We start from the raw sequence: 25,042 nt of genomic DNA on the forward strand, positions 1-25,042 counted from the left end.
ACTGACACTATCTCTAAGAGAGAGACTGCATATTCCTAAGTTGTGTGTGTTACACGGTTATTAATAAAGTGTAATATTTGAAGCAGCCATGTTAGATATATTCACAAATAATCTTTAGATCATTCTGTATAATTTTTAGGAGTGGAAAATGGCACTGGTCTTTTTTGTTTGCTTACCTAGTTTTATTGTGAGTTTTGTTTTTGTTTTCTATAAAATACATTTATATTATCATAAACAAATCTGTTGCTAAATGCTTTTTCAATTCAAACTATTTAATTATCTAAATCAATGAGATTCAATGAAATGGAGTTATTCAATTGGCAGAAGTGAGCCCATGACTATTCTGGCAGAAGTGAGCCTCTACAGTGGGAGTGGTCCTTCTTTACAACTGAATTTGACACCTTTTATTTCATTAAACCACATGGAAAAAAGCAAGTGTTGGAGAGGATGTGGAGGAATAGGGCATGGAAAATGGTGCACCCACTGGAAGACAGGTTGACAGTTCCTCAGAAAGAGAAGTGTAGAATTATCATATGATCTGGCAACCGCACTACTGGATATATACCCAAAAAATTGATAGCTTGGCCTTGAACAGGTATCTGGACACTGATGTTCATAGCAGCAGTAGTCACAATTGCCAAAAGATGGAAGCAATGCAAGTACCCATCAGTGGATGAATGGATAAATAAAATGTAGCATAAACATGCAATGGAATGTTATGGAGCTGAAAAAAGAATGAACTCATGATACATGTGACAATGTGGATGAAGCTTGAAGACATCCTGTGAGTAAAATAAACCAGACACAAAAGGATAAATTTTGCATAATTTCACTTTTTAAAATAGTTGGAATAAGCAAGCTCAATAGTCAGAATGTGGAGTATTCATTACAAGGAGGTGGGGTGAGTATATGGAATGAGAATTTAAGGCTTAAAATGTACAGGGTTCCTATTTGTAAGGATGGAAATGTTTTGGTAATTGATGATAGTGATGGCCGTATCTGAACATAATTAATAGCACTGAAATATAGATGTGAATGTGATTTAAAGGGGACATGTTAGATTGTATATATGGTAACATAATACATTTTTTGTTTTTTAGGACATACTGGGAATTGAATCTAGGAACTTGGATGTGTGAAGTAGGTCTCAACCAGAATAAAAAGTGAAAAAAAAATTCATGGAACTTCACTACACAATTCCAATGTGGGGAGGGGGGTTAGTGACTTTCGTTATTGTTTTAAGTTGCTTTTCTGTAACAACAAGGATGTTAAGTATCTTTATGTGGGCTTATTTGCCAGTTGTATACTTAATTTGGTGAAGTGTCCATTTTGCAGTTTTTAATTGTGTGGTTTGTTGTCTTTTTATTGAGCTTTATAAGCCTTATATCTATTTTGCTACAAGTCCTTTTTAGATGTATATCTTTCACAAAACTTGCTTCTAGTACAGGGTTGAGGTATTTTTATTCAGTTAACAGTGTCTTCCACAGAGTAGAATTAATTTTTAAAATAAAGTCCTATTACCATTTTTTTCCTTTCATGACCATTTCTTTAGATGCTGCATCTAAAAAATTCATCAGCAAACATAAGGTCATGCAGGTTCTCTCTTCTGTTGAATTCTTAAATTTTTATCATGTTGCATCTTACACATAAGCCTATAAACTATTTTGGATAAGTTTCTGTGTAAGATGCAAAGTTTACGTCTTTTTTTTTTTCCCTGTATGGCTATTCAGTTGTTCCATTGCCATTTGTTGAAAGAATTATGTTTGCTTGACTATATTTTCATGGGTCAACATATGGATTCTATTATTCTTTTCCATTTTTCTGTGTGCCAAAGTCACACTCTATTAATAAATATAGCTTTATAATAAGGGTTGGAAACAGGTAGCATGGGTTCTCCAATTTTCTTCTCCTCAAGCATTTTGCATGCTATTCTAGGAGTAGAAACACTCAATATCCACAAACTATCTTCCTGGGATTTTGAATGAGATCTTAAATATATTGAGTCTACCCACCATGTATAAGGAATATTTCTTCATTTATTTAACTTTTTATTTCTTTCAGGTTTTTCATACTTTATGAAGTAAGATATTTTCTTAGGTTAACCAAAGGAATACATTGCATGTTTACTATTATAAATGCATTTGTTTGTCTTTTACTTCATTGTTCATTGTACAGAAGGGGAAATCAACTGACTTGTGTATATTTACCTCATCTTTGCTGCTTCTTATCTCCATGCCATCTCATCAAGTCACGTGATAGCTCCATTTCCTTTGAACTTGCACATTTATGGCACTGAATAATATGAAAATTTAATTTCAGAGATTATGATTATGGCTTGAAGGAGGTGCATGTCCACAGCTCACCTGTGAGCACCAAGCTTCCTATGCTGCACCCTGGCTGCCAGGAGAGGTGCCTGAGCCAGGTTTTTGACCCAGATAATCTCAGGCCAAGTGGAGAAGGCCTCCCCATTGGGCCCTGAAACTTTGGCACCATGACCCACACGGACAAGAGCTTCCTCATGCGGGATTGACCTGGGAATTGCCAGTGGCCTTGGGACAGCTCTGGGTCTGTCCATGTGAGTGAAAAACTTCATTCAATGTTTCCATTAATTTTAGCTTCCAAAAATGTCCTCCCCAGGTCCCCTCCTTGAGTGCTTCATCCAAGTTTTGTAGTTTTCACACTACAAACCTTGTATTTCCTTGGTTAAGTTTCTTCTTAAGTATTTTGTTCTTTCTAATACTGTTGTAAAAGATATTGATTTGTTAATTTTCATTTCAGGTTGTTACTATGATATAGAAATACAATAGACTTGTGCAAGTTTCTGACATTGTTTATTAGCTGGAACAGTATTTTGCAAATTCTAGAGGGTTTTTTCCTTTATAAATCATGTCATCTGCAAATAGTTTTCTTTCTTCCTTTGCAACTTAGATGCCTTTTCTTACTTTTTGTTGAAAAATTGCTCTGGCTAGCATATCCTAAACAGTGATTAATAGCAGTGGCAAAAACAGCACCTCTGATTTCTCCCTGATACTAATGGGGAAAACTCACAGTCTTTTACTGTTGAGTATGACACTATGTAGTCCTCATTTTATTGGCCGGTTTGCTTTGTTGTATTTCATCATGGAAAGGTATTGGATTTTGTCAAATGGTTTATCTGCAATAAATGGCATCATAATCACAGTGTTTTTTTCTTGTGAATTAATGTTGCATGTTACTTTGCATCTTAATTACAATTTATTCTTTTAAATATTTAATTAGAGAAGTTTTAGGTTTCCAGAAAATCATGCATAAACTAGAGTTCCATATAGCCCTGTCACATTAATGTGGTATTTTTGTTATAATTGATGAAAAATATTATTAGAATTATACTGTTAACTGTATCCCATAGTTTACATTAGGATTCACTGTATTGTACAGTTCTGTGGTGTTTGAAATTTGTATTTGGTAATATACAAACTAAAATTTTCCATTTTAACCACTTTGAAATATACAATTCAGTGGTAATTATATTCCTCACCCCCTCCGCAGTTGTCTGTTCTCTGTGTCCATTTGCTGTGTGTCTTCTGTGACCACTTCCATCCTTATCAGCAGCATCAGGAATCTCTGTCTCTTTTTGTTGTGTCATCTTGTTGTGTCAGCTCTCTGTGTGTGTGGAGCCAATCCTGGGCAGGCTGCACTTTCTTTTGCACTGGGCAGCTCTCCTTACAGTGTGCACTCCTTGCACATGGGGCTCCCCTATGCGGGGGACTCCCCTACATGGGGGACACCCCTGCATGGCACAGCACTCCTTGTGTACATTAGCACTGCACGTGGACCAGCTCCACATGGGTCACAGAGGCCCAGGGTTTGAACTGTGGACCTCCCATGTGGTAGGCGGATGCCCTATCCATTGGGCTAAGTCCGCTTCCCAATTTGGGCGACTCTTGCAAGTCTCTCATACATATGAGCAGAGGATTGAAGCCTTAATAGCTCAATGTTATTGAGCACAAGCATTGTCTAATTATTAGCTGACTGTTAAGCTACACAGAGAGAGTTATAACCCATAGGAAGCCATCAAAGACTATACAATATATCCTGTACAAAGTATATTACATAAGTGTGTGTTTATGCATATATGTGTATGTGTGTGAATATATGTAGGCACACACTCACATACACCAGAGACATCCACAGATATATGATACAGAAGAGAGAGGATTCATAAGTTTATCCCAAGTTTCCAAACAAATAAATAAATGGACTAAGAAATAAATACAACAGCACCAGCAGGAACAGTAACAACTGTCACAGGTAAAAATCAGAATCTAGAGACACTAAAATGTGTTATCTAACATGTTTTATCTCCTGGTGTTGGGATCCTAATCTTGCTAGCCAGTGGGCCCCAGGGATGTAGCTGTGTATCTTTGTGTCTGTCTGTCTGGTGGGCTGTTGGTTGATTCCCATTCGTTGCAGAGGGGCACTGCTCTTCCTGAATGTGCTGCCTGATTTCACAGAGCAGTGGGCAGGAACAGTGCCCAAGAGACCATGGGGCAGGGGTGGGTGGGTCTTGTGCCTGGGCAAGCCCGTTGGGGTGGTGACCTCTGCTGGCAGCATGCAGGTGTAGCACTCACCTGGCAGCTGTATCACCAGGACCCCAACTCAGTGCCCTCAGACTGATTCATTGGGCCCTAAACCTATCGATTGTTCCAATTTGCAGGACTTTTATTATATTGATACTGGACTAATTAACATTTTGTGCCAGACTGGTTTGATATGTGCTTGTACCAGCTTTTTATGATAGACTGACTTTTCTTTTTTTTTAAGATTTATTTATTTTTCTTTTTCTCCCCCTCTCCCCTGCCCCCCCTTCCCCCCCCCCCCCGTTGTCTGCTCTCTCTGTCCATTCACTGTGTGTTCTTCTTCTGTGTCTGCTTGTATTCTTATTAGGCAGCACTGGGTATCTGTCTCTTTTTGGTGCATCATCTTGATGTGTCAGCTCTCTGTGTGTGTGGCACCACTCCTGGGCAGGTTGCAGTTTCGTGCAGGGTGGCTCTTCTTGCACAGGGATCACTCCTTGCATGGGGGACACCCTTACAGGGGGGCATCCCTACATGGGCTACATGCCTTGTGCTCAGGAGCACTGCATGTGTGCCAGTTCACCACATGAGCCAGGAGGTCGTGGGTTATGAACTTGGGCCTCCTATATGGTAGGCAGATGCTCTATCTGTTGAGCTACATCTGCTTCCCAGTAGATTGACTTTTCTGATTCTAGCTCAGGGCTGTCAATGAGCTGTAAATGGGGGGCGGGGGGGGCAGGCATGTTCCCAGGCTGTTGCTCAAGTGGCACAGGGCAGTGCTTTAATACCTAGGAAATTAGTGTCCCTGGTGCAACATTTTATGAAGATGCTGTGACATTTAAAGCAGATATTAATTTAGGACAGAACTAAGCAGATCATTTTACATTTTAATCATAAACAGGTAAATATCTCAACTTGTTTAGCATTTTACCAGTTAAACACACAGAAAACAGAGGTACAGCAAAGCAGGCAATGGGGGAGCTGGCCAAAGGCAAAATAAAATACAGGCTGGAACAATGCAGCATTTTAAAAATATATTTTTATTTATTTTTAAAGATACATAGATCACACAAAATGTTACATTAAAAAATACAAGAGGTCCCCATATACCCCACTCTCCACACACACACCCCTTTTTCCACATCAGCAACTTCGTTCATTAGTGTGGTACATTCACTGAGTTTGATGAGTACATTTTGGAGCACTGCATGGATTATAGTTTACATTGTAGTTTACACTCTCCCAGTCCATGCTGTGGGTTCTGGCAGGATATATAATGTCCAGCATCCATTCCTGCAAAATATTCAGGAAAACTCCAAGTCCCAAAATGCCCCATATCACACTTCCTTTTCCCTATCCCGCCTTCAGCAACTCCCATGGCCACTGTCTCCACATCAATGATACAGTTTCTTCCATTGTTAGAGTCACAATGGTTCTATAGTAGAATACCAGGAAGTCTACTCTAATACATATTTTATTCCTCCATCCTGTAGACCCTGGGATAGTGATGTACACTCCACCTCTAAATCGAGAGGGGCCTTAGATCCCACATGGCTGATGGATGTGATTCTCCTGCTTGCAGTTATAGACTTTTGCAGTTCCCTGGTGTGGGGATAGACCATCCTCACCTCCCTGTTAGCTGACCTGGGTTTTTAATATGTACCACGAACCAAGTGAGAAATATTTCATACTTTATTTTATATGTTAAAAATCCCATATAACTATGTGCTATTCATCACATTTTAAAGATGAGGAAACCATGACTTTTAGAAGAGACTGGATACAGATTCAAGTCTCTTTGACATCAAAGGCCAACTCTTTCTACCCCTCTCCCTTAAACTTGAGTGAAGTAGTCAAAGTCAGCTAGCAAAGGAGGCAAAGCATAAAATCTGTTATTCCTCCAAAGATAGTGAAATTTTAATTCTTGGTAGAGTTTTTATACATCCATGAAATGTTTTACTGCTGCTTTGGTAGATGAGGAAACAAATACAAATATTAAAATGGTAAGAATAGAGGTCACAAACTCCTTGTCCACACAGGTGAAAGAAGTCAGTCTTTTCTCCTAACCTGGTGCTTAATCAATGGACTTGTATTGTTGAAAACAGTACATTTTTGCTAAGAAATGAAGTAAGGAAGAAAGGGATGGAGGGAGGAAGGAAGGAAGAGAGGGAGGAAGGAAGGGAGGGAGGGAGGGAGGAAAAGGAAAGAAAGAAGACACAATATACATGAAATAGATGAAACCTTCAGAATTCATTGCCAGTGACAGCCAAGGAGAGAATTTATATTTACTGTGTATTATATGATGTTGCTAATGTTAGTACTTGGTTTTAGAAACAGAGATAAAATAATGTGTCCAAAATGTACACTAGTTATTAAAATCTTGGCATCTCATGAAAATACTGATAATATCTCTTGTACAGCTAGGAAAAAGATTAGAAAAGGCACTTTGGGATAAGCTGAGGGAGAATAGTTACAAACCATTATTGTTTCCACCCAGTCCTTAAGAAATGCATTTATTAACAAGCATGCTTCAAGTGCTTACTAAGTACAAAACTGACTATCCTTTAATTATGGTTGGGTTCATATTGTCAAGAAATATGGTAGGGCATAGTCAATCCAACTGTCCTGTCCATCTTTTTTTTTTTAAGATTTATTTATTTATTTATTTATTTCTCTCCCCTCCGCCCCCACCCTGGTTGTCTGTTCTCTGTGTCTATTTGCTGTGTCTTCTTTGTCCGCTTCGGTTGTTGTCAGCAGCACAGAAATCTGTTTCTTTTTGTTGTGTCATCTTGTTGTGTCAGTTCTCCATGTGTGTGTGGCACCATTCCTGGGCAGGCTGCACTTTCATGCTGGGCAGCTCTCCTTACAGGGTGCACTCCTTGTGTGTGGGGCTCCCCTATGCTGGGGACACCCCTGCATGGCAGGGCACTCCTTGCACACAACAGCACTGCGCATGGGCCAGCTCCACATGGCTCAAGGAGGCCCAGGGTTTGAACTGCAGACCTCCCATGTGGTAGACAGACACCCTAACCACTGGGCCAAGTCCACCACCCTCCTGTCCATCTTAAAATCCATATGGATTGCTATGGGTTTGGGCATGACAATTGGCTTTTATCGTTAGACAGTATACTAAATGGAGTGGCCACATTGTGTCACCCATGGGTCTGCCTGCAGCCCAATATACAATCAATATGATCTGAAAATAATGCAAGATCCTGAGCAGTTTTTCTTCAGCCATACTAGTTTGCCTGGTCATTTATTCAACAATTATGAATTGTATGCTTTTCATGTGCTAAGCACTGTGCTAGAGATTGGTAATTAAGAGCTGACTTGGGCAGAGACCATACACACAAAGAACACAGACACACACATAGCCAAGAATAGCTATAATTTGATAGGATAAATTCATCATAAAGTATGAATTCAACCCTATGGGAGCCTACAGGGAGACATTATTCTCTCTGCCATGTCCCAACTATGATGTAAATGGCTGGGTGAACAATAACAATATCACAGTGAGTTTGGGTAGGCCAGGAAATGTATGGTAATGCAATGCAAGACACTCTGGATTCAACAAGATGTGAATCATCATCCAGTGACATGAAAGAGATTAAGTTGATTTTGGAAGAAATCATTTCTATTTCATTGGTGTAATAATGAGTGAAATGGTGTGCTTATTCAAACCCCACCAATTTAAATAAGATGCTAAAACTTCTCGTTAGACAGTTTCATCCATGTCTCTACTTTCCAGATGAATTCCTTTTAATCTCTCCAGTTTCTTAACTATCAAAAATAATCATATGGGCTCAAATCTTTAAGAAGCAGCATGATGACATGGAGAAATACTCAGTTGGAAATCAGCAAAGATTCTAATCGTCTCAGCCATTTATCAGCTGTATGCTTTTGGATATATGTCTCCCCAATCTGGTCTCCAGTTTCCATGTATGAAAAATTCTCAAGTTGGACTAGATCCATTATTTTAAAAGGCTGATTCTAAACCCCTTATTCCTTAGTTCATACCACCTCCCTCCCAGGCAACATTGACATTAGGGAACAAAATTTCAGTTTGGAGTAGACACCTTTTGGGATGTTCTCCCAGTTGGTAATGATTTCCCCTTTCTTGGGTTCCCAACAGTTATGCTGAATGGCATGCCCCATTCACACTCTTCAGACACAGTTGATTGGGCAAAGGAAGACATATGGCCAACTTAATCCAGGCATCAGAGTTCTCCTGGGAATTCTAGCCTAGACTTTCTCTGAACTGGAGGGGTTTTTAAATCTCAGTATAATGTGGACAGTCCTGCTTTCTACCAGATACACTGAGAATGACAAAAAGGTGGTCTAATTGTGCTAGTCTAGCTAAGGATTTGTCAGTTTTAGTGATCTTCTTGAAGAATGGAAGAACTTATATCATGGATGTGGAGGCAGTGGCCACTGGAGTGTCTGAGGTCAGAGGGAGGGAAAACAGGTGTAATATGGGGAACATTTTTGGGCCATGGGAATTGTCCTGAATGACATTGCAATAACAGATACAAGCCATTATATATCTTGCCATAACCTACAGAATTGTGAAGAAGAGAGTAGAAACTAAAATGTAAACTCGAATCCATGCTTAATGGCAGTGCTCCAAAAATGTGTTCATCAATCGCAATGAATGTACCACACTAATGAAAGATGTTGTTAATGTGGGTAAATGTAGGCAGTGTGGGGAGTGGGGCATATGTGAATTCCCTATATTTTCTATGTAACATTTATGTAATCTAAATATCTTTTTAAAAAATTTTAAAAAGGAAAAAAAAGGTGGTTATAACAAGGTAAGCATAGAGCAAGCACTGCTGTGACAAGCAGAGAGTGGGAATTCTTATGGTTTTTACATTTTTCTTTTGTCCCTCCTGAGGTTCTGCTGCATTCTGCCATAAGTTCTAAGAGACTCCCTCCCCTATGTCTTTGAAAATCTATTTTACTTAAGTTATCATGAGTTGGTGTTACTTATAGCTAAAGCATTCTAACTAATACATGGTTAAAAAGGAAAAAGATAATTTAAAATAAACACATCTGGGTGGTGGACTTGGTCCAATGGTTAGGGCATCCATCTACCACATGGGAGGTCCACGGTTCAAACCTCGGGCCTCCTTGACCCATGTGGAGCTGGCCCATGAGCAGTGCTGATGCACGCAAGGAGTGCCCTGCCATGCAGGGGTGTCCCTGCGTGGGGTAACCCCACATGCAAGGAGTGTGCCCCATAAGGGGAGCCACCCAGTGTGAAAAGAAAGTGCAGCCTGCCCAGGAATGGTGCAGCACACACAGAGAGCTGACACAACAAGATGACGCAACCAAAAGAGACACAGATCCCTGTGCCACTGGCAACAACTGAAGCGGACAAAGAAGACACAGCAAATAGACACAGAGAACAGACTACCAGGGTGAGGGGTTGGGGGGAAGGAGAGAGAAATAAATAAAATCTTTAAAAAATAAAATAAACACATCTGTATATATATATATATATATATATATATATATATATATATATATATATATATGGTTTGCATTCTGAATTTTGCTTGATGTGCTGGTTGTTTGATAATAAATCAAATACTACATAATAGGGCCCTCCATTTATTTGCATGTAGTAAATTAAACAAACCCATCAGCAGTGATTAATAAATTAATACTGGACATGCAATAAACAATTATTCTTTCATAGGCTTGTCATGAAAACATTCCCAAGTGAGCAGAATTTGAATGAATTTTGCTTACCTTGATTAGAATTAATAGGATATTTCAAATGACTCTGAAAATATTTTAGCTCCTTCTAATGCTACTCATCCAGGTCTTATTTTTTACTTTTCATGTTGCTAGATCATACAGTAACCATGAACTGATTAATATTCATATGGATATTATTATTATCTTTTTAAAGCTCCAAGCCAACCACCAGCAAAGATTGCTTAGAAGTTGACAAACTTTAAATTATGCTTGGGGGCATGTAAAAACCATGGAAAATGGGTCTGAAGTGTTGGGCTACAAGGTGAGTATCAGTTTACCCTCTAATCATATCAGTTAGGTTGCCAAGGAATCAGAAATGTCATATCTAAATACAAAGAAAATATTATGTATATGGAAACACAGGAATCTTTTATAAGTATTTTTGAAAATATTTAGCATTTTTGCCTTCACATTCTTAGTTGAAAACATTTTATATTCTCAAACCCAGCAATATGTCATGGAGATCAAGAAATAAAATTCTACATTGTAATTTTTTTCTTCAAGTGACTCCGCTCACCATCTAAATGTGATAATTTATATGGGTAGTAGGTGTGAGATGAGAATGATGTTAGGGAATATATTCATATAGAATTTATAAAATTCAGGCTGAAGTAAGATGTGATCTTTTACTAACATAAAAGGAATTTTAAAAGAGTGTAGTCAAGTAACCAGAGCAAATTATTTCCATCCAGGTTAACTGACATTACCTTTTGGTAGATGCCTATATCCAGATATTTGAAATGGGTCCAAACTAAACAGAGGCTTTGCAGAGCAAGCACTGGAGATAATAGCCTCAAACTACTTAATTAATAGAGATAAATCTCTTATTTCAGAGACATTACTCAAAATTTAAACTTTTCTCTTAATAAGAACTACTAAATTGAAAGTAAAGGCATTACCTGGATGTTTCCACTAGGTATAAGATATAATATGTATTTCATCTTATAATGATATGTTTTAAATGCTTCATACCAGCTTTGGAACCTTACAAAAGCAACATATCCATTCTAACTTGATTCACCATTTTATTCAGATTCTGTACCAGCAAAACAGACAAAGTAAAACTCATATTTTGGAAAGAAGCAGTACATCAGCTGAACTTCTAGTTCCATCTGAAGATTATTTGACTGAAATGAAAGCAGTCAGTGATGCTGGGAATGGAACCAACAGTGAGGAAATTGGGATTCCAAAAAACCTCAAGTAAGTTGAGTCAGCAATGCTGTTGTAGATTTTGAATCTAGATACATGTACCCTGAAATTGGGAGTCTAAAGAACTTTCCTATCCCTTGTATCAATGTTGGGTTAAAAAAGATCTGTTTCCATGACCAGTTTTGAGCAAAACATGATGAGCCAATTTTTCTTGAAATAATCCCTCAAATTTGCAACATGCTTACACATCACATGTAGTTTTATGTTTCTTTACTTGAAACTCAAAAGAAAAAGCCCTGTATGACATTGGTGCATAATTTCATGACTCATTCATTTGGCACAAAAATCAGAAATTTTTTTCATGGATACCTGTGTACCTTTCAGAGCAATAGTGGCAGATATCAAGCACACGTTCACATACCTCATTCCCATATTCATGGCAGACGTCGCTGATCTGTTAGGACATTCATACCTGAGTTACATTCAGCTGATTTACAGCTTCTGAATCCAATGTCCTAAGCAGCTAACACCAAACAAAGTCAGCATGTAATAATAATTTACTATTTCTGCTTCAGAAAAATCACACACTCATCTGCCTGAAGCTGCGGCTTAGTGATACTCATCAGACATCCAAAATTGGCCAGTCATAATTTTCCATTTAAATCAATTTGTCCAGTTTAGTCATTTTTCTTTCACATTTTTGTCCTAGAATAAAGAGTAAAGACATTTCCTAAAATTGACTGTAATCTTTCTGAAATAAGTGTAGTAAAATGTACTATTAAAAGAGGGTCTTAGGATCTTAAAGAATTAATCTAACAACTAATTTCACTTTTTCTTAAGGTATTTTTTAAGTTTTTATATTTTGCAGGTTTGAGTTCCAGAGGAATTCAAGCCTTAGAACCTAGCATCAATTTTCTGTCAGTTGTTACTGTGGTTTTTTACTATTTTGCTATTCAACCATTTATACAGTAAATAAAACCATAAATCTCTGAGGGTGTTTTGTAAACAGATCATTCTGTAAAAATAAACTCTCTAACTGCCAGTAAAAAGACATTCTTAACACAGACTTGTTTGGAAAGGGAAAAAAAAATATTACTAAGATTTGCAAATTTCTATGGTACATTAAATAAAAATATTTTAAACACTTTTGAGTTTTAGAGTTCACATATGGTTGCATACATTCAAATGGTGAAAAATCTGTGGATTTATAACTACTATGTCTTTTTTTTAAGATTTATTATTTCTCTTCCTCCCCCCCCAAGTTGTCTGTTCTCTGTGTCCATTTGCTGCGTGTTCTTCTTTGTCTGCTTCTGTTGTTGTCAGTGGCATGGGAATCTGTGTCTCTTTGTTGCGTCATCTTGCTGCATCAGTTCTCTGTGCATGTGGTGCCATTCCTGGGCAGGCTGCATTTTCTTTTGTGCTGGGTGGCTCTCCTTACTGGGCGCACTCCTTGCACATGCAGCTCCCCTATGCAGGGCCACCCCTGCGAGGCACGGCACTCCTTGTGTGCATCAGCATTTGGCATGGGCCAGCTCCACATGGGTCAAGGAGGCCCGGGGTTTGAACCATGAACCTCCCATTTGGTAGACAAACATCCTATCCATTGGGCTAAGTCTGCTTCTCACTGCTATGTCTTTTAAGTAACTTAAATGGAAATGTAAATAATTCCCCTTGATGATGATAAATGTGAAATAGGTTTGCAGTTACCATATCAGAGATGTGCATTTCTAAGTGTTGCAGGCAAGTTACTTCAGTATTAAAAATTTTTACCCTATGTGGAAACAAAAAGTAATTACTTATAGGTTTGATTCTTTAAAATGTAAGTTACCCCTGGGAAGCCAATTTGACCCAATGGATAGGGCATATTTCTACCATATGGAAGGTCCAAGGTTCAAACCCAGGGCCTCCTGACCCATGTGATGAGCTGACCCATGTGCAGTGCTGATGCATGCAAGGAGTGCCATGCCACACAGGGGTGTCCCCCTGCATAGGGGAGCCCCACATGCAAGGAGTGTGCCCCATAAGGAATGCCACCCAGTGCAAAATAAGTGCAGCCTGCCCAGGAGTGGTACCGCATACAAAACAAGACACAGATTCTGGGCACCACTGACAAGAATACAAGCAGGCTCAGAGGAACACATAGTGAATGGACACAGAGAGCAGACAACTAGGGGAGAAAAATAAAAATTAAAAACTTAAAAAATAAAAATAAAAAAGTATAATGTAAGTTACCCCAAAGCATGGTGTGTTTTAATATTTCTGAATCAAGTTGGGAGAGATAATGTTTTTATCCAATAATATATAAATATACATGGTATTGTTCACAATTCACTTTTCTAGGAGGTTCAGTAGAAATAATAGCTCAAAGGTGCTATTCTTAGTAAAGAAAACAAAAAGAAGGGAAATGAGCACCCACCGAAAATAATCTCCTAACTCTGCTATACAGTGAGCAATCTTTCATAGACAAGTTCAATTTTCAGAAATATTCTATACTGTCTAACTGAAAAAGTGGCATAACAAGTTCAGATAATTATTATAAATCAATAGTAATGTTTGTGGCCTTCCTTTTATACAACAAAGAAATCTGGGAACAGAACTCTTTAACCAGGTTTACTACATTTTGGTCAAAATAGTTGTCAATATTCTCTGTAGCTATAAATTAATTTTATATTTTCCAGGGCATGAATACATTTTTGTGGACTGATTCCTCTCTAGGGTAGACCCATTTCAGGCAGTGGTTGCACCTCTTGGGTTGGCACAGGCCAATGTCCTCTATAGCCATCCATTTCTTTCACCAACAGCCTTTAGGGACTTAACCCTACTGTCAGTCTCCTCTACTCCCAGCCAAGCAGGGCTGATGTCCAGGAGAGCTAAGACTAGGTGGTGAGAAATGGTTGCACTAGATTTGCCTTTGTTGTGCAACATCTTTGTTGAAAATATATGAACTACCTCATGGCCCTCAAATCAAACACTGGATTTTATTGTTATCATTTCTAAAGTATTTTAGAGCTGTTTAAAATACCTAACATCAGCAGCAGCAGATGGACATTTGCTTTCTGTAGTTCAGAAACAACCCCTTGCCTGGCTGTTGTGATGCACACACAGTGTAAATTAATGAGCCTTATTTTCCCCAGTACATATGATCTGGCTGTGTTTTCATGTAGCAAAACAAATAAGCAAAGGCACATACAGTTTGCCACATTCATGTTAACAGCTGCCTGTTCAAAACACACCTGCTTTGATCAGAGATATCAGTGCTGGTATATGGTCATAATGGCTTCTTAAACTTGGTATGAGACAAGAGGTGTATCCTCCTCGAAGTGGAGTCTGAGTATTAAATATAGGCTGAGCCTTCTATTGCCTTTGACCAAGTGAATTAGATAATGGTCACTTTGTGCATGAGTCCAAAACCTTCGGTTCTTAACAGTACCTCTTATATGTTTATAGGATGTGCTTTGGTCCCTGATTGCTCTAATATTAATGCTCATATTATTCAAGATCAGATATGATATCTGCATTTTCATTTATATAGATAAATTCATACTAAATGTTTAGGGATATAATATGATATTAGTAATGAGCAGAATGTGTTTTGAATCTCAGTGGGTTAGTCTCTCTACTAAATATCTTGAGACCTTGGACAAAATCTTTTAACACCCCTATAACACTAATATCAAGATTAAAGGACATAATGTCCTTTAATTTAGGAGGGAATATCATAAGTCATCAATAAATGGAGCTGTTTCCATGAATTAAATCTCTAATGAAAGAAGTTACCATATTTCTTTAAATGTCTAACACATTCTGAAGGCAGTTTCAGGCCGTACATATGTCAAATTAAAAAAAAAAACTTCAAGAAAAAAAAAAGTAGTCCACCAAAGAATGGAACCAGTGGGAGTTCCATCACTTCATTTCAGGAGAATATTCTGTATGGCACATATTCTCCTCTGACAATCAAGAAGGATTTTCAGTGAATCCCTTTATTGACTGAATGGATTAGTATAATCCTTCCAACTTAATCCCTCTTCTTTAACCACACACTACAGAGTGACTTATAGGAAACTATGCCTGCTTTCTTTAACATCAAAAGCAAATGGTGTGGGATCTGGAACCTACCTAGCTTCCAAGTGCAACAACATAGTCATTCTCCCCATGGGAGAATCAACTATTTTAAAGCCTATTTATATCAGAAGTCTGTACTCTGTCTTGGGATGTCAAGTGTTTACTCTTGCTGTGTGCCATAATTCTCACTTTCTTTGCTGTAGACCTTCACATTTACTTTAAAGTGCTTCCTTCTTCTAGAACTCTGGAATTTGATAATCATATCCCTGTTGAACTTAGCATTCTTTTTGGTGATATATAATTCAATTCTAATACCATCAGCTTTTGATATAATATACATAAACATTCTTCTCAGTTTATTCATCTGTAGAACAAGATGGGACTGCAAGCTTGCTGAGTTCCTTCAGTGCCACACAATCCTGTAATTTTTAAAAATATTTATTTATTTATTTCCCCTTCCCCGTCACCCCCAGTTGTCTGTTCTCTGTGTCTATTTGCTGTGTCTTCTTTGTCTGCTTCTGTTGTTGTCAGCAACATGGGAATCTGTGTTTCTTTTTGTTGCATCATCTTGTTGTGTCAGCTCTCCATGTGTGAGGCACCATTCCTGGGCAGGCTGCACTTTCTTTCATGCTGGGCGGCTCTCCTTATGGGGTGCACTCCTTGTGCGTGATGCTCCCCTACACAGCAGACACCCCTGCGTGGCAGGGCAATCCTTGCACACATCAGCACTGTGCATGGGCCAGTTCCACATGGATCAGGGAGGCCCAGGGTTTGAACCATGGACCTCCTATGTGGTAGACAGACACCCTAACCACTGGGCCAAGTCCACCACCCACAATCCTGTATTAAGCAGCATAATGTGATTATTTTTAACACAAGACAGAGTTTCATAACCTTTAACAACACACATGCACTCCACATGGTTTTCCTAAATGTACTGAGCTTTCTTTACTGAAGTTTATACTACTCAAGCAATAGGTAATCTGAACGTGTTTTCTCAAATGAGGAGAACCCTCAGAGAATCTGACAAATTTGAGAAGCACTGGTGGATTGCAGTGGTTCCCTAGTGAAAGGCTGTGATAAAATTTCCATTTTTCAGTGATAAAATGAGAAAATTCAGTGTGGAAAGATTTTCATAATGAGTAAATGATTATAATGAATAAATAAATTATAGTTTGTCTCTCCATTTTTTTGCCATGAAATATCCACACTACCATGAAAAGAAGGTGAGAATGAATGATAATTTTTGCATTCTGATTTTAATTATTTTACACTGCACAAGAGTTGGTTGCTTTATACCAACAGTTTATTATTGGTATTATTTAACAAACTTCTGGAAAACCAAAAGTCTGGAAACTACTGTTGAATAGGTCACATTTCTTTTGTACCTCTTTCATTTCAGTGCCATCAAGTTAATAAGTTTATAAGTCTATTGACTTAAAGTTTGGGTGGAAAGACTGAGCTACCATGGAGCCCTTTGAACATCAAAGTTCTGAATTCATTAGATTTGTTTGTATACATAAATCAGACCACAGGTCTAAGACATCTAGTCTAACTTTTATTAAGCCATGAATATAATTAAGATAATGATGAAAGGAAATTATGAAAATCTGATTTTTTAATTTTTAAAAAATTTGGAGATTATTTGCTCTCTACTTTTCCATATTAAAAATCACTTTCATCCATGGAATTATATATAGTAGCTGTTAGGCTTTCTTTCCTGTTGCTGCATAGTAAAATAATCCCTGTTCTTGACAGTGCCTGTAACAGTCCTGGGGGGAGAATGAAGTTTAAAATATGTACTTGATTTCTGGTCTGATTTATATAGCCAACTTTTGAGGCAATTTGTTTTCCCTTAGTTTCCTTAGGAAAATAAGTATTTTCCTTTTTTAAGCCTGACTAAATCAGCTAAATTAAATAGGTTTTGGTGGGAAATAATATATTCTTGGAGCAAAAAAAAAATAGCAGTTTTTGTGAAAGCTTCAGAAATGCTAAACTGTTTTCCTGTTTTGAAAACATGTACTATAAAATCTGGTTAGGATGGTATGGTGATGCCCACTCCACCTCTATTACAAGAGGGGGCTCAGATTCCTCATGGTTGATGGGTGTGATTCTCCTGCTCGGAGTTGCAGGCACTCTTGGCTCCCTGGTCCAGTGGTCAACCATTTTCACCTCTCTGCCAGCTGATCTGGGTAAGTCCAAAGAACTGAAGAGTAGTGCCATCCCAGGGTCCATGTGATGGAGGAATAAAATATGAATTAGAGTGGGCTTACTGGTATTATACTATAGAACTATTGTGACTAGTAATGAAAGAAACTGTAGCATTGATGTGGAGAAAGTGACCACAGAAGTTGCTGAGAGAGCGAAGAAGAGCTGTGATGTGGATTTTGGGGACTTGGAATTTTCCTAAATGATATTGCAGGGACAGATGCTATACATTATATATCCTGCCATAACCCACTGAATGTACTGGGGGAGAGTGTAAACTACAATGTAAACCATAGTCCATGTGGTGCAACAGTGCTCCAAAATGTATTCACCAAATGCAATGAATGTGCCTCAATGATGAAAGGTTGTTGATATGGGAGGAGTGGGGGTGGGGGTGGGGTATATGGGAACCTCTTATATTTTTTTAATGTAACATTTTTGTGTTCTATGTATCTTCAAAAAAATACAATAATAAAAAAATCTGGTTAGGAATATCTTAGAAAATACTTTGTTTTGTAAAGCTCAGGAGAGAAGCCAACTTGATGACACTTAATGTAAGGGTAGTGTGACAGCCTCAAGTTCCTTTTGAATACCACAAAGGGAAAGGTGATGTTTCTGAACAGATGTACTTCTGTGTCTGGGAGACTCACTTGACTGGTCCACATCAGTGAGGGTGGCTCAGGTTGAATACGTGCCCCCTTGCTGGGTCTAATGAAAATGGGGCCTCACAGGAAATAGGAGCCACCATACTCTATTGATCTTGCCATGGGAGAGAGAGGCCTGCAGGGAAACAGGAGCCCTGCGAGGCTCGAGGAGCAGAGATCCAGGGAGAGATGAGGAGATGCCTGAGAGCTCACAGGTGACCTCGGGAAGAAAGCAGAGCAGCTGAGACTGGGAGAGGAGGCCCTGAGGGAGATGTGTCCTGGCCTGGTTGCCCACAGCTGGGCCCAGGAGACAGCAGGTCTGGGGGAGGGCAGAGGTCAGCCGCCTTCTCTCTGCCATGGGGCAAGACACTGAGAAAGCATCTGATGGTGCCCTGACTTGGTTGGTTAAATAAGGCCTTTGATCTATATGCTTTACCCCCCAAAATGTTCCATTAGGAAAGTTAACCCTCTGCTGGTACTCTGCATCAGCAGCCTCTGGCAAACTAATACAGGTAGCAAGTTGCAGCTCAAGGACAAAGAAAGGAATCCTGGTATAATAAATTGTTAAACTGTTAATCATGGAGCCCCTATTCTCTCCTCCCCCCCACCATCCAAGACTATGAAGTATGCTGGACTGAAATATTTGCAAGTTTGTCATGTTACTCCTGGAACTGAATGGTAGGGTCCTGTTCTTGTACAGTGGTTAATGTTTATAAATTACTTTCAAGATGGAAGGCACTGAAGAAGTTCTAATGATTTTTATTTGATGTTTTTTTAAATTAAATTGTCTTTTTTTTTAAAAAAACATACATAGATCACAAAAAGTTACATTAAAAAATATAAGAGGTTCTCTCTTTTATTCTCAGAAGTATATTGACTTTAATGGCACTTTGAAAGATCATGCATTATTGATTTAAGGCCAGGCATGCTTGGAGGAAAATAGTGATTGAGAAGTTGGAAAGGTCATAATTCGGAGATACTGAAAGTTTAGGTGATTTCATCATAGCCTGAGTGGATTAAATTTTAAGTCAAACATGAAGTAATCTACACCTATTAAAAATTAAATTTTCAACTTGTGAGGTAATGTATCAACAGAATTTGTTCCTCAAATTATATATATATACTAACAGCATATATCAAGTATTCTCAAAAGCTGCAGGTAGTAACAATAATTAGTTTAGGCAACTTTTACTACTTTTATGTGCAAAAGATATAAAATCTCCCAAACCAGCTTTAAGTATTCTAATTTCAGCCTATTTTTTCTTGACAGCAGATTATAATCAAAGATACTACTGGCCTTCTAAATCAGAACATTTTCCTCATCTGTTCAAAAGTGAAACTGTTGTCATCCTAAATTAGTTTTGTATTTGGACTCCCAGACACTTACTAAGCTATTTTCATTCCTCTAAATCTTAAGTAAATCATTTAGAAGTTTACAAGGACATGGTTAAACTTGTTGTGAGCCATACATTAAATTGTTACTGTAAATTCATGGCTGTTTCTAATAGAATGTCCTGCCTGATCTGGTGCCAAAAAGGAAAAACATTTCTCTCAGGGAGAAGGTGATCCCGAGTGCAGGAATCTTCCCCAAACCAGTTCCTTGTTTGTGCCATAAATCAATCACCTTCTTATTGAGAGATGTTTCTCCTTTGAGGTGCTGGATCAGGCAGGCCCATTTATTGGAAATAGCTGTGCTTTTGGTAACAAAATCACTTAATATTTTAAGTTAAATAGTTGTACAGCTATAATTAAAAAACATACAACCTACTACTGCCAATGGACAGGAAAGAAATTAATATTCACTTCACACCTGGTGATAACAATTAGCATATTTGATTTGTCTGTATGAACTTGATATTCTTCATCAGACAACTTTCAGTGCCTTTTATAATATGTTATATTATCTTGCATTATATTACTTTGTATTACATTATATTACACTATCCCCATGACAGGACATAACACTATATTATCATATTATGTTATTTATAAAATATATATTATATTACATTACATTATAATTTATCTCCTGTCTCACTCTTCTACAAAATGAGTTTTGAGAGACATGGACCTTCCTTGTCTTTTTATTTTCCTGTCATCCACCACATCCAAAAGAGTTCTTTACATCTACAGTTGCTCAACAAATATATTTTAACAAATAAACAACCTAAAGGGAGGCTTAAGTATGCATAAATTTGTTGATACAATTCATTACCACTTCTACAAAAGTGACAAATTTTACCTTAAGACTGGCATATTTTACTAAAATTTCAGTGTTAAAATATTAGTTAATATGGTATGGTGTCTAAGTCATGCAGCTCTTTCTGCATATAGAATGCTTTTTAAATTTTTAAAATAAACTTTAGATTACATAAATATTATGTAAAAAATATCTGGTATTCCCATATATCCCACTCTCCCCTCCTCCCATTGCATACAGACTGTTTTAATTTTTTTAGACTTCCAAAGCTGAAACAAATTTTAAGGGAAATATAGTTTTAATAGAAAATGGTATGTGATTATAAAGAGTTCCTTCTGACTCCTCTAGAATGTTTCTGAAGAGCAAACTACTCAACAGCTTGTCTGCAGAAGCAGGAGAATCAGGAACATAGAATCAAGGCAGGAGCAGTATCTGTGTTGTCCACAAGTCATGTGGAGTGCCCCAAGATCTAAGTCATAGTTATTTTCTCTCAGCCAAACTAACTAAAGTCTAAGAACTGACTGTACATTAAACAGAGTACAATAATCACATCATGCTGCAATATTAAATCCAAATATTCAACCTGGAGTGTAATTTTAGGTGCCAGATACAAGACAAAGTCATGACAACCTCTTTTTAGATCCTGATTCTTTAAGCCATTTTGTCACATTGAGGCAGTTTTGTTTCCAAAAGCTCAGAATACTTAATGCATTCATTTAAAATTTTAGAAATAAATAGTATTTTGGCATTCAAGAGGTAGTAAACTTTCTGAATTAGTCAGCCAAAGCAGTGCTGATGCAAAGTACCAGAACTCTGTTGGCTTTTATAAAGGGTATTTTTTAATTTGGGGTAGAAGCTTACAATTACCAGACCCTAAGGAGTCCAACTCAAGATATCAAAGTCTGTTGCCATTCATGGATGCAAGATGGCAGGTGATGTCAGCTAGGGTTCAGGCTTCCTCCTTCCTCTTAAGCTTCTGTGGTCCCAGCTTCTTCTGATCTCAGCTATGGGCTGGGATAAGGCTTGTCTCTGTCCCTGGGGCTCATATCTTTCCAGGCTCAGTTGCTCTGGTCTCTCCTCAGGGAAGCTGTAAACCCTCAGGCTCATCTCTTCCCAGGGCTGTGTCTCTGAAGCACTTTTTCTTCCTGCATATCTGCTTCTGTGTTCTCTTCTGTGTGTTTACTCCCCTGTATTTGACTGAGCACCCATTTATACAGCCCACAGGTGTAGGCTAGCTGTAGGTGCAGACTTAAGCAGAGTCATCCTAATGATGTGGACAAATACAAGCACTAATCTTGATCTTATAACAGAAACATGAAACCTCTGAGTCTAATACAATCTAATATGCCCAGAGGAACAGAGCAGTTTACAAACACAAATCAGTATTTCTTTTCGGAATTCATCACTACTATCAAACTGCCACACTTTCAGCCCGAGACAAATCCAACTGCAGGCAAGTTAGATGTCAATACTGCCTATTGTTTTAATAGACCAAGATCATTGTTAATGTTTAGAAGTCAATTTCATGTAGACCCAGATTTCTTTGGCAATTCTGGGTCTGCCTTCCTGTACAGTGCTAACCTGTTAAGCCCTCCTCCCTTGTAGATGAAATGTTCTCCCCTATACCATACTGCCTGCCCAGGATCTTCAATCCACCCATCCATCTGTCTAGCTTCTGTAGTCCTTTAAGCTCCCACTCCTGTAGAACATGAATCAACATACTTAAAAGACAATGTTTTATGGAGGAAAAGTTATTGCACTAGCAAAGAGATCAGCTGGGTTCTAGCCCACCAACTCCCCAATTAGATGACCTTTCACAAGGCTCTTATTTGTTTTCAGCTTCAGTTTCTTCATCTCTAAAACAAGAAGGAGACGTCTTTTCTATATACCTTCTGTTCTAAAGAATGAGTGAACATAAAGCCTGGAAAGGAGATTTATAAACTGTGAGGTATTAAAAAAATTCTGAGGAACACACATTGGCTAAGACTCTCTTTGCCCTTACTGCTTTTGATGAAGTGTAGTTAGTACTGGAGAAGACCACTCATATTTTTCAAATTAAGGTGTGTGGGTGGCTTATTCTTGTTATCATTCTAATGGGAGAGAGCAATGTTCTAGTTACTCAAGGTAGGCCAGAGTGGATGGAGAATGGAGCGGAAAGGGGAGTGTGGCATGAGTTTGCAGAGGCAGGAGCTGGAACCTGATTATCCTGTGCTTTGCACATCTTAAGAAATTTGGATTTAGGTTTTAAGCATTATTTGTGTTTTAAGAAGAACACTGTGGGCTGCTGTGTGGTGAGTGGATGTTAGGAGTAAAGAGTGTGAACAGAGATTTTAATAGTATCATGTCTGATAAGCCATAGTGGTTGAGACTAGGTTAGTGGCAGAGGGTGGATACATGTAGACATGTCATGAACTGTCAGTTGATTGGCTGTATCAAGGGTGAGGAATTCCTCCATTTTTAAAAATATTCTTTTATCAGATGGGGAAGCTAGGAAAGGATCACACCTGTGAATACAGAAGATGAGAGGGTAATGAATATTACTTTTTGGCATGTTGTATTAAAAACACATATGACAATGATATGGAAGCATCAAGGGGACAGATAACTGGAATTTGGGTCAAGGACAGTTGACTATAGATCCCACGTCACAAATGTAGTAGTGACTCTTGATCTGCTGGGTCTCTGAAGTGACCTACTTTTTCTGAGTCTCACACTTTTCTTCTATATAATGCAGTGTTTTATCTAGGAAAACTCGAAGTTATTTGGAAGTCCTCAGGTGGCATGCATGATGGATAATAGCTGTTTTATAACAAGAAGCCCAAATACTGCAAGATCCTGAATCAGCCATCAAAATTAATTCAGAGGATGACCTTGACTTTACTAAGGTGGGCATATGCTTTAAAAAAAGGGCAATTAAATAAAAATTTTAAAAAATGTTTCCATTTATATGATAGGTTTTTGACATTACAGGAATAATCTGTTTGGAGTGATTACACAAGTCCTAAAAGAGGAATCTGACAGTTTGTCCCAAGTATTGTTCTAAAATATTCCAAGTGTTGATTCACTTATAACCATAGCATTTCATAGATTTTAATTTCCCTTTAAGATTTTCTGCTTTAAAATTCCTGTGTATCTTGAGAAACTACAACAATTTGCCCATTTTAACTATTTTTATCATCTTGGGTCCTAGAATCATGACCTGTTAGTTGAAAAGGAGTCAGTAACCATCTGCTTACCATGTAACTCCCGGCTCACCCCACCCAGCGCACCTCCTGCTGCCCTTTATTGCGCTGCACCCTGAGCTTCAGTCTTCTGTGATGTAGAAGAATATTTATCTCACAACGGGGGGGGGGGGGGGGTGTGCTGGCAACTCTTCCTGGGAGGCGTCCCCGCTCCTGGCCTCGTGGTCGCCAGGGGCCACGGGGCCTTGGGGGTGGGGAGACGCTCTGCCCGGAGGTGGCAGGTAGGGGTCCCCAAAGCCACGTGGGTCGGGAGAGAGCAGGAGCCCCGAGTGCGCGGGCCGCCTCCGGCCCTGGTGGGGGTGGGTCTCCTGGCAAGGGGTGGCCAGGCGCTCAGCCCCGCTCCCGGAAGCACAGCCGCTTTCCCCACCGCTCAGCCCCGCCCCTGGCCGCTCAGCCCCGCCCCTGGCCGCTCAGCCCCGCCCAGCTTGCGGCGCGGCTGCGGCAACTTTCAGAGCCTCTGGTGTTGGGGCGGGCCGCTGCCCTGGTTCTTGGGCCAGGCCAAGGCACCGCGCAGGGCTCCCCGTGTGCAGGGCTCCCCGTGTCTGGCCGGCGGGCTGGCGGGCAGCAAGCGCCAGGCCTGGAACCCTCAGGCAAAGCGCGCGGCCCCTCCTCAGATCCCCGCCTGCGCCCGGCTCCGAGTATGAATGCGGACCCCACCTGGCAGGGGGGCCTGCTTCGGTCTTTGGCATTTTTCCAGACACGGATAACTTGTTTATTCCGTGAAAGTTAGTTGAATGAAATTACCTAATTAGAGCTGCAGCACTGTTTACACATGTGCCACCTTCTGTTATCCAAGCCCTGGGTGATAGGCATTTGTATTCTTTTCCAGTTTTGGAGGCCATGAACTTGCTGTGGGAATCATGGTACAGCAAGTTGTCTTGGATAGATATCTCAGAGTGGAACTAGGAACAATGATGTAAATTCTTTTTTTTTTTTTTTAAGAAACTGACAAAATGTTTCCCAAAGTGGCAGCACCATGTGGCATTCTCACTGGAAATGTATGAGGGCTCCAGGTTTTCCACATCTTCTTTAACAGTTGGTATTACCTTTCTTGCTTTTAGTCATTTTAGTATGGCTATATGATAAGTCAGCAGGTTTTAATTTGTACTCCCCTAGTGATGAAAAGAATTGAGTGTTTCTTCTCTGGTGAAAGTGTTATTTACATAGTTTCCCATTTATAAGTGCTGTTTGTCATTTTTTTTTACATATAATTTT

At 39.0% G+C, this 25,042-nt stretch overlaps 1 protein-coding gene across 1 annotated transcript; it reads left to right on the forward strand.

Moving 5' to 3' along the window:
* The first annotated feature begins 2,113 nt into the window (after nucleotides 1–2,113).
* Nucleotides 2,114–23,490, forward strand: LOC131274854 (contactin-6-like). Its single transcript, XM_058283214.1, has 4 exons — nucleotides 2,114–2,575; nucleotides 10,477–10,584; nucleotides 11,356–11,522; nucleotides 23,320–23,490. Exons 2-4 carry the CDS (start codon nucleotides 10,552–10,554, stop codon nucleotides 23,372–23,374), a joined length of 255 nt encoding a protein of 84 aa, XP_058139197.1. The 5' UTR covers nucleotides 2,114–2,575; nucleotides 10,477–10,551; the 3' UTR covers nucleotides 23,375–23,490.
* The last annotated feature ends 1,552 nt before the right edge of the window (nucleotides 23,491–25,042 follow it).

The sequence above is a fragment of the Dasypus novemcinctus genome, chromosome 21, assembly GCF_030445035.2.
Source record: "Dasypus novemcinctus isolate mDasNov1 chromosome 21, mDasNov1.1.hap2, whole genome shotgun sequence".
Classification (NCBI taxonomy): Eukaryota; Metazoa; Chordata; class Mammalia; order Cingulata; family Dasypodidae; genus Dasypus; species Dasypus novemcinctus.

Bases quoted from the DNA above. Each gene is read 5' to 3' on its own strand.
- LOC131274854 (XM_058283214.1), top strand. From the start codon at position 10,552: ATGGAAAATGGGTCTGAAGTGTTGGGCTACAAG. The intron at 10,585-11,355 runs GTGAGTATCAGT...CATTTTATTCAG, and splicing joins CTGAAGTGTTGGGCTACAAG to ATTCTGTACCAGCAAAACAG. The intron at 11,523-23,319 runs GTAAGTTGAGTC...TATATAATGCAG, and splicing joins GGGATTCCAAAAAACCTCAA to TGTTTTATCTAGGAAAACTC.